General features: G+C 46.6%; 1 protein-coding gene across 1 annotated transcript in view; it reads right to left on the bottom strand.

Annotated features, from left to right (window-relative positions):
• The window catches only part of MYO10 (myosin X), a 227,509-nt gene extending 215,249 nt beyond the window's left edge, over positions 1-12,260 (bottom strand). Inside the window, exon 1 of the mRNA XM_047860033.1 lies at positions 11,775-12,260. Coding sequence (XP_047715989.1) covers positions 11,775-11,795 — 21 coding nt within the window. The 5' untranslated portion in view covers positions 11,796-12,260. The remainder of the gene's footprint in view (positions 1-11,774) is intronic.
• Between the last annotated feature and the right edge of the window lie 393 nt (positions 12,261-12,653).

Here is a 12,653-nt window from a genome sequence, read left to right as displayed (position 1 = left end):
CAGGGCATCTCCCTAAGACTCAGGAAGTACTCTCAGCTCCTATTTTAATTACAAAAGAGGTAGCAAGATCTGGGATTGGGGTGAGGCAGGCAGGGCAAAGGGGGTGGGGGGGGGGCTGGCTGGCAGGGGACTGGCAGGAAGTGAAGACAGTTCAGGCAGACAGTTCAGGGAGCTGGGGACAACCCAGTGCCTGGCGAGCAGGTGGCCCCTCATCTGGGGGGCAGGTTAACAAAGTTAAAGAGAGTTCCTTTCCATAGGATGGCTCTTTTTCTTTCCCCTTGTGCCCGAGAAACTCTCTCTGTTTGCAAAGCACAGGACCGGGAGCAAGAAGCAGCAGGAAGAAAGAGCCCCTGCCCAAGAAATGAGCAAGAAGCAGCAGGAAGAAAGAGCCCCTGCCCAAGAAATAACTGGGGAAAACACTCCCCTTGCCTCCATACTGCGCTCATCTTCACAGGGCATTCCTCCCAAACAGGCAGGACCCAGGAACAGATGAGGGTAAGAATCTGAGGGATGCTTTTCCATCTCTCTGGGCTCTGACGTTCCCGGTGGCATGCATGGCCTCAGGACGTGGGCACACGGCTCCTCACAGAGTGACAAGCCCGCAGGTGGAAACTGCCAGCTGCCCGCCCTAGCTTCTCATCACACCCTTCACCTGGAAGATTCCCTCACTGCCGCCACTCTTGCGTCAGACTCAACTCAGGACTCGCTAAGGACACTTTCATTGGCCCCAGATGTCTTAGCTTGCATCAAAGAAATCCCCTTTCCATCCAGTCGTGCTGAGACACTGAGGGATGGCAGGAATATCTTGCTGCATTTTTTAACATCCCAAGACGGCTCAGCTCACATCATCAGAAGAACAAAATACGCGTGGGAATGAGCAGATGCAAACCTATACTAAGTTTTTTTTAAGGTTTATTTTTGAGAGAGAGAGAAAGAGACAGAGGGTGGGCAGGGGAGGGTCAGAAAAAGAGGGAGACAGAATCTGAAGCAGACACCAGGCTCTGAGCTGTCAGTGCAGAGCCCGAGGTGGGGCTGGAACTCACAAACTGGACTGAGCCCCCCAGGCGCCCTGAAGCAAACCCGTATTAAATGCCAATGGCATGCACTATAAAAGGTATAGTGTTACTGTCACCTAACACTCAACACTTAGTTCAAAGTCCATGGAAAGATTTCGTGGAGGCAATAAGAATAAGCTTTAATGCAACACACACACATACTATTGTAGGCTACCTAAATTCCTCTAGTTAGAACAACCAACTGGTAACTTGGGTCAAGGTTAACACACGAGGATACTTACAATACAAAAGGATTGAGAATTAAAAGAAAAATCCATAAACAATTCCCCAAACCAACGGCCAACGGCTCTCCAGGCAACGTAAAGCCAGGTCCCTTGTGTGCACTTTGACCTTCAGTGAACATCAGCACCCACACAGGGATTTTCTGAGGGCCTGATGTGAATCGGCAGCCCAGCTTGTAATTCACTGAGAACATCTCTCCTCCACTGCAGCTCAGAGGAGAGCCTGACAGTGGGCCCAGTAATCTAGTATGTGATAACCTCCTTTATGAAAAACGCACGTCATGAAGATTCTAATTAGAAGCCACAAAATCCCTATCACGAATACATCATGACAGGGTATCTCTGCAGAGCTTGCTGTATGGAAGATGCACTGACACCTCTCATGAAACTTTTGCTGCCAAAGAATCTAAGTAAAGACGTGCAACCTCTTTGATCACACATCTCCATTCCCAGGAAATATTATCCTCAAGAAATAGACAATTGGGGCGCCTGGGTGGCGCAGTCGGTTAAGCGTCCGACTTCAGCCAGGTCACGATCTCGCGGTCCGTGAGTTCGAGCCCCGCGTCGGGCTCTGGGCTGATGGCTCAGAGCCTGGAGCCTGTTTCCGATTCTGTGTCTCCCTCTCTCTCTGCCCCTCCCCTGTTCATGCTCTGTCTCTCTCTGTCCCAAAAATAAATAAACGTTAAAAAAAAAAAAAAAGAAAAAAAAGAAATAGACAAGGGTACATGATCTAGGTATAAGAACGTTCATGTGCGGTTTTCTAGAAAAGCATGAACCTAAAATAGTGATATAAATGATGATACATGCCCAGGAGGAGCAGGCAGGGTCATTCTTAGACCTGTAAACGTAGGTAGGACTCCTACCCTGGGCTGTAGGCTCCTCAGCGTGCCCTGCACATCACAAAGACAAAAAAAAAAAAAAAAAATGTAGCAAATAAACAGAAGTTCCTCAAAGAATGAATCATGATTGTTGGTGGAAAATATTATTTTGTATGTACAGTTATGCCAGTTATTCGATGTGAACAACTGTTTACCATTAAGAACAGCAAAAGCTTCCGAAAACTCCGAACAGAATTTGGCCGTTTCACTTTAAAAAACTGTGCTCTTAAAATTTTAGAGAAAAATTTCATCAAACAGAAACGATACGTGACGCATACATACAACAAAACTAAAATTTCAAGAAAATATGTAAAACAGAACATTATGGAAATAAAAACATTTACAAGACCAAGAAGGAAAATATGCACGCACACATAATCCCCAAACACATTTTTATGCAGATAGTTTTGTGGCCAAGATGCATTAAGGTTTAGTTTCATCTGAAAACAGATTTTTAGGGGCACCTGGGTAGCTCAGTCGGTTAAGTGTCTGACTTCAGCTCAGGTCAGGATCTCGTGGTCCGTGAGTTCAAGCCCCGTGTGAGCTCTGTGCTGGCAGCTTGGAGCCTGGAGCCTGCTTTGGATTCTGTGTCTCCCACCCTCTCTGCCCCTCCCCTGCTCACACTCTGTCTTTCTCAAAAACAAACATTGAAAACAGATTTTTAATGAATTAACATGGTTTCTCTATAATATACAGAGCATTGGAAAGTTTAAGGAATAGTAAAAATTCACAGTACTAATGATAGGATTTATATAATGAAAATATTTAGTGCTTTCTGCAATACCAGCGATCACATGTAACCCTATTATTTTTCTAATCTAAATATTGCTGTATGAGTGAAATAGATAAAAGGGATTAAGAATATACTGATCTTGGGGCGCCTGGGTGGCGCAGTCGGTTAAGCGTCCGACTTCAGCCAGGTCACGATCTCGCGGTCTGGGAGTTCGAGCCCCGCGTCGGGTTCTGGGCTGATGGCTCAGAGCCTGGAGCCTGTTTCCGATTCTGTGTCTCCCTCTCTCTCTGCCCCTCCCCCGTTCATGCTCTGTCTCTCTCTGTCCCCAAAATAAATAAACGTTGAAAAAAAAAAAAAAAAAAAAAGAATATACTGATCTTGATGAATAGTGAGCAAGGTAGAGTTGGTGATTTATTACACTGCACACCTGAAACTAATAACACCATGTTACTTATACTTCAATTAACAAAAGAACAACAAATAGTGCTGTATGAGCTTTGTTGACAATGCCAATAACTACTGTCCTGCCTTACAATGCAGGCCTTTTCCAAACTCAATTAAAAATCTAACAACCGCTATGACTCAAGGAAGGTCTTTTACTTTGGCGTTAATGCCAATAAAACATAAATTGTAAACATCTTGACAATAACCATATAGTGATTTTGCTGAAAGACGGACAAGAAAAACAGATTTATGGAAAATATATTACGGACAACATGGTGTATTACTCATGCGAGTATCACTGGCCTATCAACAGAATGGCCAGGCATTTGCAACTGTAATTATTCTCTTCTACCCTTGATATTCTGCTTTCAGCAATAAAAAACACAGCTTTACACAAATTGTTTGATTGTGCCCTCGTGACACATGACCTCATGTCGAGGTAGGCAAAGACACTTTATTTACCGGTTGGTAAGCTTGATTTAGAACTTTTAAATACTTAGATATGTGACAGAGGTCTGCATTTGTACTCTTGCCCCCGGCCCTGAAAAGGACCCCTGCAAGTTTTGCGACAATTAAAACTTTTCTCAACTCTTAAACGAAAAACATTATAGATGTGCTTTTATAGAAACATATAGAGAGAGGCATGGAAAACAAACATTCCAAAACATTGACAGTAGGACCTGGGGGGGGGCACCTGGGTGGCTCAGTCAAGCATCGGACTTTGGCTCAGGTCATGATCTCATGGTTTGTGAGTTCAAGCCCGGCATCGGGCTCGCTGCTTTCAGCGCAGAGCCCGCTTCAGGGCCTCTGTGCCCCCCCCACCCCCTGCTCCTCCCCGCCCCCTCTCAAAAATTAAACATAAAAATTAAAAAATTAAACAAACATTAAAAAAAAGCAGGACTCAGGGAGTTTCTGTCTCTTGCTTATAGCATTTTCTAAATTTAGTACGTATCTTTGCTAGATTAAGGAAAGAAGAAATTAACAATGATGTGGCAAATAGTACATTACTTTTGACATGGTGATGTCAATTACTGATGACGTAGTAAATCCGTGTTCGGGAAAGTTGTTTAAAGCCTGAACATTCCTAATTCTAAATATAGTCCCTTAAACGTAATTTAAATATGTATGAAGTTAGTAACACCAAGAATTTATTAACAGTAGCTACACACAAGCATGTCGTCTATGGACAAACAAACTTCTTTTAAAGTGAACTTTAACACACAAGTGGACTTCACGAACACATGCTTTTGGAGAGAAGTCCACTTATCTCCATCATGTATCCCATGGTTGGGTACTACTCAAATGTTATTAGTGGACAAAAAAAAAAAGGCATTTAAAAGAACTACAGATTTCTTTTCGGGCCCAATGTTGGGTAGGAAGCCACGTAAAAAAGTTTACAGTCCATTCCAACATCTCCCAAGTCTTTTACCTTCACGACTCTAAACGACCAACCAGTAGTAAAAATAAGCCTATCCCAAAGTGCAAACATTCAACCTTGCCTACCTTTTCTTTGTAATAACTCACTTAAAAAAAAAAAAATCCACACATAAAATCCTTTTATACAGAGACGAATTTAATCCTGCAGAACGATACTGCAGCGTGGGTGAAGGTATTAAATTTACAGTCCCCCATGTGTCACTCCCTCGCTGTGGCTGGATTTCAACAGACAAGAACTCCAACACCTTTCCCCGTAACTGGCAGAGTCAGGTGACAGGAGGTCATGTGACGGGAGACGCCAGATTTAAATTGGGGACTCAAGTTGCATACTTTAGACCTGGTGGACACATTTTCCGAAAAGCTCTAGGCAAGGCTGAGATTCCTGTTTCAATCAAGGAATGCTCTCTAGAAATGTCCGGCCGTGTGGTCAGTGATCACGCCATGGGCGTTAATAAGCTGAAGGAATACACAACCGATATGCAGAAACGCTGGGAAAGTTGCCGGAACCCTGAATTGAAAGAGAAGATTCCATCAGAAAACCTCAAAGGCAAACACGGGGATAATGGATAGCTAGAACTGGGGAAACAATCGAGTCCTACCCTTTCTTGTAAATAAACACATCTCGCAAAGCTAGTTTTCAAAGTGTCTCGTTACATAAATCTTCCTACCATCCTCATGGGGTCAGGGCCGGCCGCTTTAGAAACCACATTTTACAAGGAAACAAGAGTGTATGTCTTCTTTAAGCAAAAAGAAAACCAGGTAAAAATTAATGGCGTGATTTAACATTTTCCTACTGGGTTTCAAGGTTTCTGGAGTGTGGATTACCTGTTAACCCAAACCCCCATGCAATTTAACTCAAAAATCATTTACGAACCGCCTACTGCCCTTCAAAGAGCCCAGAAACAACGGTACAAGCAGAAGGCAAATGACACCAACAGGACAGAAAAGAGTGACAGTGAAGAGTACAGAGGTTCTGGAGACAAAGATCAAATCCTAATGATCACTTTCTAACTGTGTGACACTCGGCCAAATTACTTAATCTCTCTGTGTCTCACTTTCTTCATCTATGGGGACTTCCTCTTTGAGCTGGCAAATCGATTACACGAGTTGCTGAATGCCCAGTACTCAGGAACATGCCTGGCACACAGTAAGCCCTCGATAAACATCAGCCATATTTATTATTGTCCTCAAAGAATTGTAAAATGTTTCACAATCAAGGAAAAAATGTTAGAAGCATCACCCCTCTCACCATAAAAGGATCAGTACTTGGGGGAAAAATAAAGGGGATACAAGGAGAGAATCCTATGCATAAGGACCTCTCAGTGCAAACAAGGTGATAAAACTTATGACTTGGATATTTAAACTCTTGAGGCTCAGTTTACTCATTTGAAAGGGAGAAAAAGATAGGTAAACCCTCTAGCAAACCAGGGTAAATTCCTAACAAGACCAGGATAGAAAGAGGCAGCGCCAAGTTCAGAGGAAAGAAAGAGGTAGAAGGTCACCGTGAACTAGACCAGTCAGGGATGGTTTCAGAAAGGCGCTAGCCAGGCAGGACATCTGATCAGCAGAGAGCACAGCACACACAAAGGTGTGGAGAAGGACCTGTAAGAGATCCTCGAGGGTAGAATTCACATGGGGAAAATAATACAGAAGGTCTGGAAAACCAGACTAAGGAATGTGAGCTTGATTTTATAAGCAATATGGACACGCTTGAGACAGAATTCTGGAAAGGCAAAATCTGCCAGAAGTGTACAGGTTGAAAGGGAGGAAATTAATAAATGCAATCTAGCACACGAAACGATCCTGGGGAATAGCGTTAAGGCCAAGATCTCCCTGCCCCGCTGCATTCTGGAATTTCATTCACCATCAGGAGCCCCCTGACTCTTACTTTCTAAGTTACTGTAACTAATCTCTTCTTGTGCACCTGCCATGTGCCAAGTCTCAAATTCTAATCATCATGCAAGGTTGACACTATTATGCCCACAGAAATAAAGCCCAGGAAGGTCAGAAAACCCAAGATCCCACAGGGGTGAGGGGTGCAGCTGGGCTCCCCAAAGCTACATCTGTTCTACTTTTAAGGATGAAGTGCTTTTCGTTTGGCCCAGAGGGGCATTGAGGTGTGGGGAACTATTGCTAAGCTTAATGTAGACTCAGTGTTTGCTCGTTCTTGAACGTTCAGTTCCCTGCAGATGATATGAAAATGTTACATAGCAGTTACTCTGCAAAATTTTGAAACTCATCAAGAAGGCATCCTCACAGAAAGAGAGAGGAATAAGAGTGCACTTATGGTGATGAGCGCGGAGTAGTAACACCTAGGATTGTTGAATCTATTGTACCCTGGCACTAATATAACACTGCACATTAATTACACTCCAGTAAAAACTAAATTTAAAAATCAGAAAAAAATAGGGGTTCCTGGGTGGCTCTTCAAATTGAGTGTCCCAACTTCGGCTCAGGTCATGATCTCACAGTAACGGAGTTCCAGCCCCTCGTGGGGCTCCGTGCTGACAGCTCAGAGCCTGGAGCCTGTTTCAGATTCCGTGTCTCCTCCTCTCTCTGCCCCTCCCTGACTTGTGCTCGTTCTCAGAAATAAAGAAACGTTAAAAAAAATTTTTTTTTTAACTAAAAAAATAAAGTCTCCGATTTCTTAATCAATTTCAATGGAAGGGCACATTCAAGGCGAGTGTCCTTAGAGGTGACCCCACTTAAAGCCAGCAGAGCTAAAAAAGCAAACACCGCCCTCCCTTGCCACCACTCTGATTAAACAGTGGAGGCCCCGCCCATGCTGGTTCGTGCCTGATTTGAGAGGTGAGAACAGCAAGCCACACGATAGGGGGAGAACAGCCCCTCCCTGCCAGGCCAGGGAGATCAGGGCTCCCTGCTGGTAACAACTGTCCAGCTTACAGCTGCTCTCAGGGCTCTGCTGTCCCCAACATGGCAGGGGCCAAAAAATGAGTATCTGACAACAGAAACCTCGACCGAGTGTGCAGAAAAGGCAAGGCGCTATAACTAAAGGAGGACCCCAGCAAACGGCCCGACTCTATTTTATCGTTGCCAGAGGAGTCAGCTTCAGGATCTGCCGGAACAAGGAGCCCCCAAAAATAAGTCTTGATTTTTTTTTTTTTTGCTCGAGGCAATAAATATCACTGAGACCTAAAACAAAATAAAAATACTATAGAAGGGGGGAGAGAAATAGGCTCAAGAATGACTTCCAGCTTAAAAAGCTATTTGAACTCTAGGTTAACAAAACCAAGACACCTTCCCAAATTAAGTGAAAACAAGGAAAGTGATTCCACCTGAGAGTAAGAAACGGGTGTAGCAGGGACATTTTCACCAACAATGTATCTCAAGACGTTAATAACCTGCCTTCTATGCTTGTATTCATGACACTTACGGACATTTTACATATTTATTCTGAAAATCAAAGCAGTCCTATACCTTCCATCAATAATCCTCAAAAGATCTTTTGTTTACATGGCCAGGGGGCCATACCTTTTCCTCAAATAGAGAAGTCCAGCTCCTGTATGTGTTCAGCTGGTACGTACCCGCCCCTCCACTACCCTAGCTGCCTACGTGGCCCCAGGGACATGGAAACACCATCCACTTCAAAATATCAACAACATGTTTGCAAAATAATCTTGCCACTTGGTTGAGCCTTTTCTCTTTGCTTAAAAAAAAAAAAAAAAAAAAAGGGCTTCTGGTTACAGACGTACCCCAACTTAGTTTCTGCCAACACCAAACTTTTTAACAGCTTAACTCCAAACGCTGAAAAAACGAGTTTTCCCAGAAGTGCACACACAATTTAATTGAGAGAAGCCATGAAAATGTAAGGTCACGAAGGAACTGTAAGGGGAGTTTGGGGCCCTCGGCCTCTCCAATCCCGAGGAACATTCTGAGGTCGGTAGCCATCAGCGGACGGCACAAACCTCACGGGCATCTCGCTGGCCTGCAGTAAAAGCCCTGATGACTTTTTAAAGCAGGCAAGCGCAGGCCAGAAGGCTGTGCTTGCAACATGCACAGGAATCAATTCCACGAGGCAACGCTCCACGGGCTGGCTCCGTGGTTCTCAATTAGGAGTGATTTCACTCCCGGTGGCTCATGAAGCAACGTCTGGGAACATTTCGGTTGTCACAACTTGGGGGTTCTGCTAGCACCTACTGGGTAGAGACCGGTGATGTTCAACATCCTACAAGGCACAGGGCCGGCTCCCGACAGCAAAGAATGAACGGAGCCACAATGTCAATGGCACCCGGTTTGAGAAATCCTGGTCCCGCTCTAAACAGCAGCTGCTAGTCACAAGAAGCTCCCATTCTGCTATTGTCTGGCCATGCTCACATAAAGCTAATACATGCAACATCTTGTTCCCCCCCTTTTTTTTTCTCAATTGCTAGTGTTAGTTAGCCTCAAACTGCTGTCCAACAAGCAACAAGTCATTATGCCTAAATCACAATGGAAAAAGTTAGCAAAGACACCAGTTACCAGGGCACTACTTAGTGATGAGTCGGTACGGTTTTGCTGTCCTTGGAAACATATCACTTCCACAGTTACTGTTTCTCCTGTGAGAGGACATCCCATGATTTTCTTCACTGGAGAATTTCACGAAATTTAACAAAAGGATGGCCTGTTAGAAGACACTACCGGAGACAGACAGGATCTATATTAGGAGTTTGTCTCTAATACAGCACCGTGTTGCCTCCCTGACTGGCCTTGATGGCCTCCCAAGGTCACTCCAATTATGGGTGGAACTTTGAATGTTGATTAGAATACTGTACTACAAATACATCACAAGCTTAAAAGCATAAATCTTTTTTTAGTTTTTTTTAATGTTTTCATTTTTGAGAGAGAGAGAGCAAGCGCGAGCATGAGCAGGGGAGAGAGAGAGACACACACACACACACACACACACACACACACACACACACACACACACAGAATCTGAAGCAGGCTCCAGGCTCTGAGCTGTCAGCACAGAGTCTGACACAGGGCTTGAACTCACAGACCACGAGATCATGACCTGAGCTGAAGTCGGATGCTTAACCTACTGAGCCACCCAGGCGCCCCAAAAGCATAACTTTAAATAAATGAAAATTTCCCCCAAATACGTGAGTCACCAGCAACAGAGAAAAAAGGCTCTGGATTCTGTAATAAGCTCTTCAACCTTGGGCTTGTGACTTGACATCTGTAGGCTAAGATCCATCATCCAGAAAACTGAAGGGGATGGACTAGATGATCGCCAAAGGCCAGCTTCATATTAATCACTGAAATAAAATCCAACAACCAGGTCTCCTTACACTTACCCAAGGTATGGTGTAAGGAAAAAGTATTTCAGAGAAAGTGCCGGCAGGTCACAGCTGTCCCATGTTATCCTGCAGTTCTGCCCCACTTGCACTAGGAGGCAGAGTTCTGCCCAGGGGGGGGGGGGGTGTCACAAGCCCCCTCCCCTCCTTGGTCCAAAAACAGGCTTCAACAGGACTGAAACCCCCAACAAAACCGAATACAAATCCTACGGCTCACGAGCTTTCCCAAGGGACCCAGAACACACAAAAAATAAAAAAATAAAAAAAATACGAATTAGTGTCCTGCAGGCGGAGCCCAGGTTTTCTTACAGATGAAAGCAATTAAACACAGCCCACTGGTCCATCTTTGGTTAACCTGCAACTCCAGTAAAAAGTTCTGGTGTTTTCTTACAGTCATGAAAACAAAGCTCTGTGGGTTAAAAAAAAATGCTATAGTCTCAACCACAGATTTCCTTAAAAGAAAAAATATATATATATACGAATGGATAATTCCTTTCCAGTCTGCTTTTCACGGCAAATGTGGGTATCACGTATGAGATGCCACCTTGAAAAAAGTGGATATTGCTGTTAGGCAAGAATGTATTTATTACTTTGGCCATTAAATACAGTTGTTTAAGAATAAGGTAAGCATCCATCAGGGGGAATGACTTGAAATATTATATCCAATTAAATAGGATAAAGCAAGTTAGCGAACAGAGGCAAGCCCTCACCAACCTAATTTGCTGGAAGATTCCAAAACTGTCCTGGATTCACGAAACGTCCCCTGGCTTCCAATGAAAGTCACATCAGACTCCCTTAAGTCAACTCAGTTTACTTTGAGCCACTTCAAACCTCAAACTTAAAACAGAATTTATTAAATAAACACAACCAAGAAAGGAGAGGGAGCCAAGAAACCACAGTAACTCTCCATCCCAGGGAGGGGGGGGGGGGGGAAAGAAAAAAAAGGTTCTCAAGTCAAGGGTTTCAAGTAACCGTGGTGTCCCGCCCTCAATGGCCCTAAAAGGGGCATCAGCTTAAACGTTAAAAATAATCATTGTTTGCCCCAAACGATTTTCTTTAAATTCGAATTCAGAATCTGCCAAGGACCGTCAGCACAAGCACATGATCTTTTGATCTCTGCCTCTGGAGTGATCTCAAACCCTGAATGAGCACATCTTGGGGAGCGCTACCACCTAGACTCCAAAGGTCCCGTAGGCGGAGAACACAGTGAATGATTAAACCCTCGCCTCGCTTCTCGCACTTCATTAAGCCGTCTCCTCTGGAAGGGTTTGTGCCCCTCTCACAGGAAGCCGGCACGTTTTGCAAAGGAAATACCAGACCAGAACTTTCTTGGAGAAAGGCACGTCCCGGTAGAACATTCGATTGGGCTTCCCACACCCCGGCAGCCGCGGCCCGGCGCCCGCCGCCTCACCTCGCGCGGGGCGCCGCAGGGACACCCGGTGAGCCAGCCACCCACGCGGAAGGAGGCTCACCTTCGCTACGTCCCGGAGCGCGGGACAAAACAAAACCTGCCTCGGCTTACTCATCCGGAGACTCCCCGGGGGTGATTTCAGGCGACTCCCAGAAAGTTTTTCCCTCCCGGGCTTAGTTAGGACAGGGTCCCAAGCGTGCGCGCGGCGCGGTGGGTAGATCCCTCCCGGGGCGCGGGGGCCAGGTCCCGGCAGGGTCGCCGGCGCGAGCGCACTTACCTCGGGGAAGAAGTTGTCCATTGTTCCAGGGCGCTCCCCAACTTGCCCGAGTCCCGCGTCCGGCTCGCGGAAGTCAGCCCAGCAGACGGTCCGGGGAAACCATGCGTGTCACGGCGCGATTCCCAGGAACCCGAGCCCGCGGGGCTCTCCGGCTGCCATCGCCTTACCCCCTTCTCGTCTTTCGCACCTTTTGTTTGCCCAAACCCAAGTCTCTAACTCATCCGTCCCAACTGCAGCCTTTGTCTCCCTGCCTCCAAGTTCCTTACTTCTGCGCGCAGCGCTCGCGAGCGGAGAACAGCTGGTGACACATTCTTCCCCCGGGCTGGGGGAGGGCGGCGGGGGTCTTGGGAGCGCGCCCCCTCCTCCTGCGCCCCAGCCGGAGGCGCTCGCCGCGACAGGGGGACAGCGGCCACAAAGCGTGCCCGGAGTAGCTACCCCAGAGCGAGCGCCGCCGCGGTGAGGGTTCGGGCGCCTAGACTCAGCCGGCTCACCGCAGCGCGGAGATTTGCAGACAGGAGCACTCACCCCGCCCACCAGCCCCGCCCCGCCCCGCCCCTCCAGGAGCTGGGCCCCGCCCACTCGCCCGCCCCTCCAGGAGCCCAACCCTCAGCCAACCCCGCCCCGCTCTGCGGCAGGGTCCGGCCCCGCCCACCCCGCCTGGGGCGGACGCCGGCTCGGCGGCGAGAGGAGAGGACAGGGGAGAGGACGGGAGTGCCGGGCTGCACCCTCTGGTGTCTCCGCCTCCCCATCCAGGCGTGGGCGGAGGAGTCGACTCTACCCTCTGGTGATAGAGACCAAATAGTCACCGGGGAGGAGGGGTTGGGGGATTCTTTTGTGCCTTTGATCTTCAGCGGACCCTGGAACCCGCTCAACACGGAT

The sequence above is a fragment of the Prionailurus viverrinus genome, chromosome A1 (assembly GCF_022837055.1).
Source record: "Prionailurus viverrinus isolate Anna chromosome A1, UM_Priviv_1.0, whole genome shotgun sequence".
Lineage (NCBI taxonomy): Eukaryota > Metazoa > Chordata > Mammalia > Carnivora > Felidae > Prionailurus > Prionailurus viverrinus.
The sequence above is the reverse complement of the archived record's forward strand: the minus strand, read 5'-3'. Positions and strand labels throughout refer to the sequence as shown.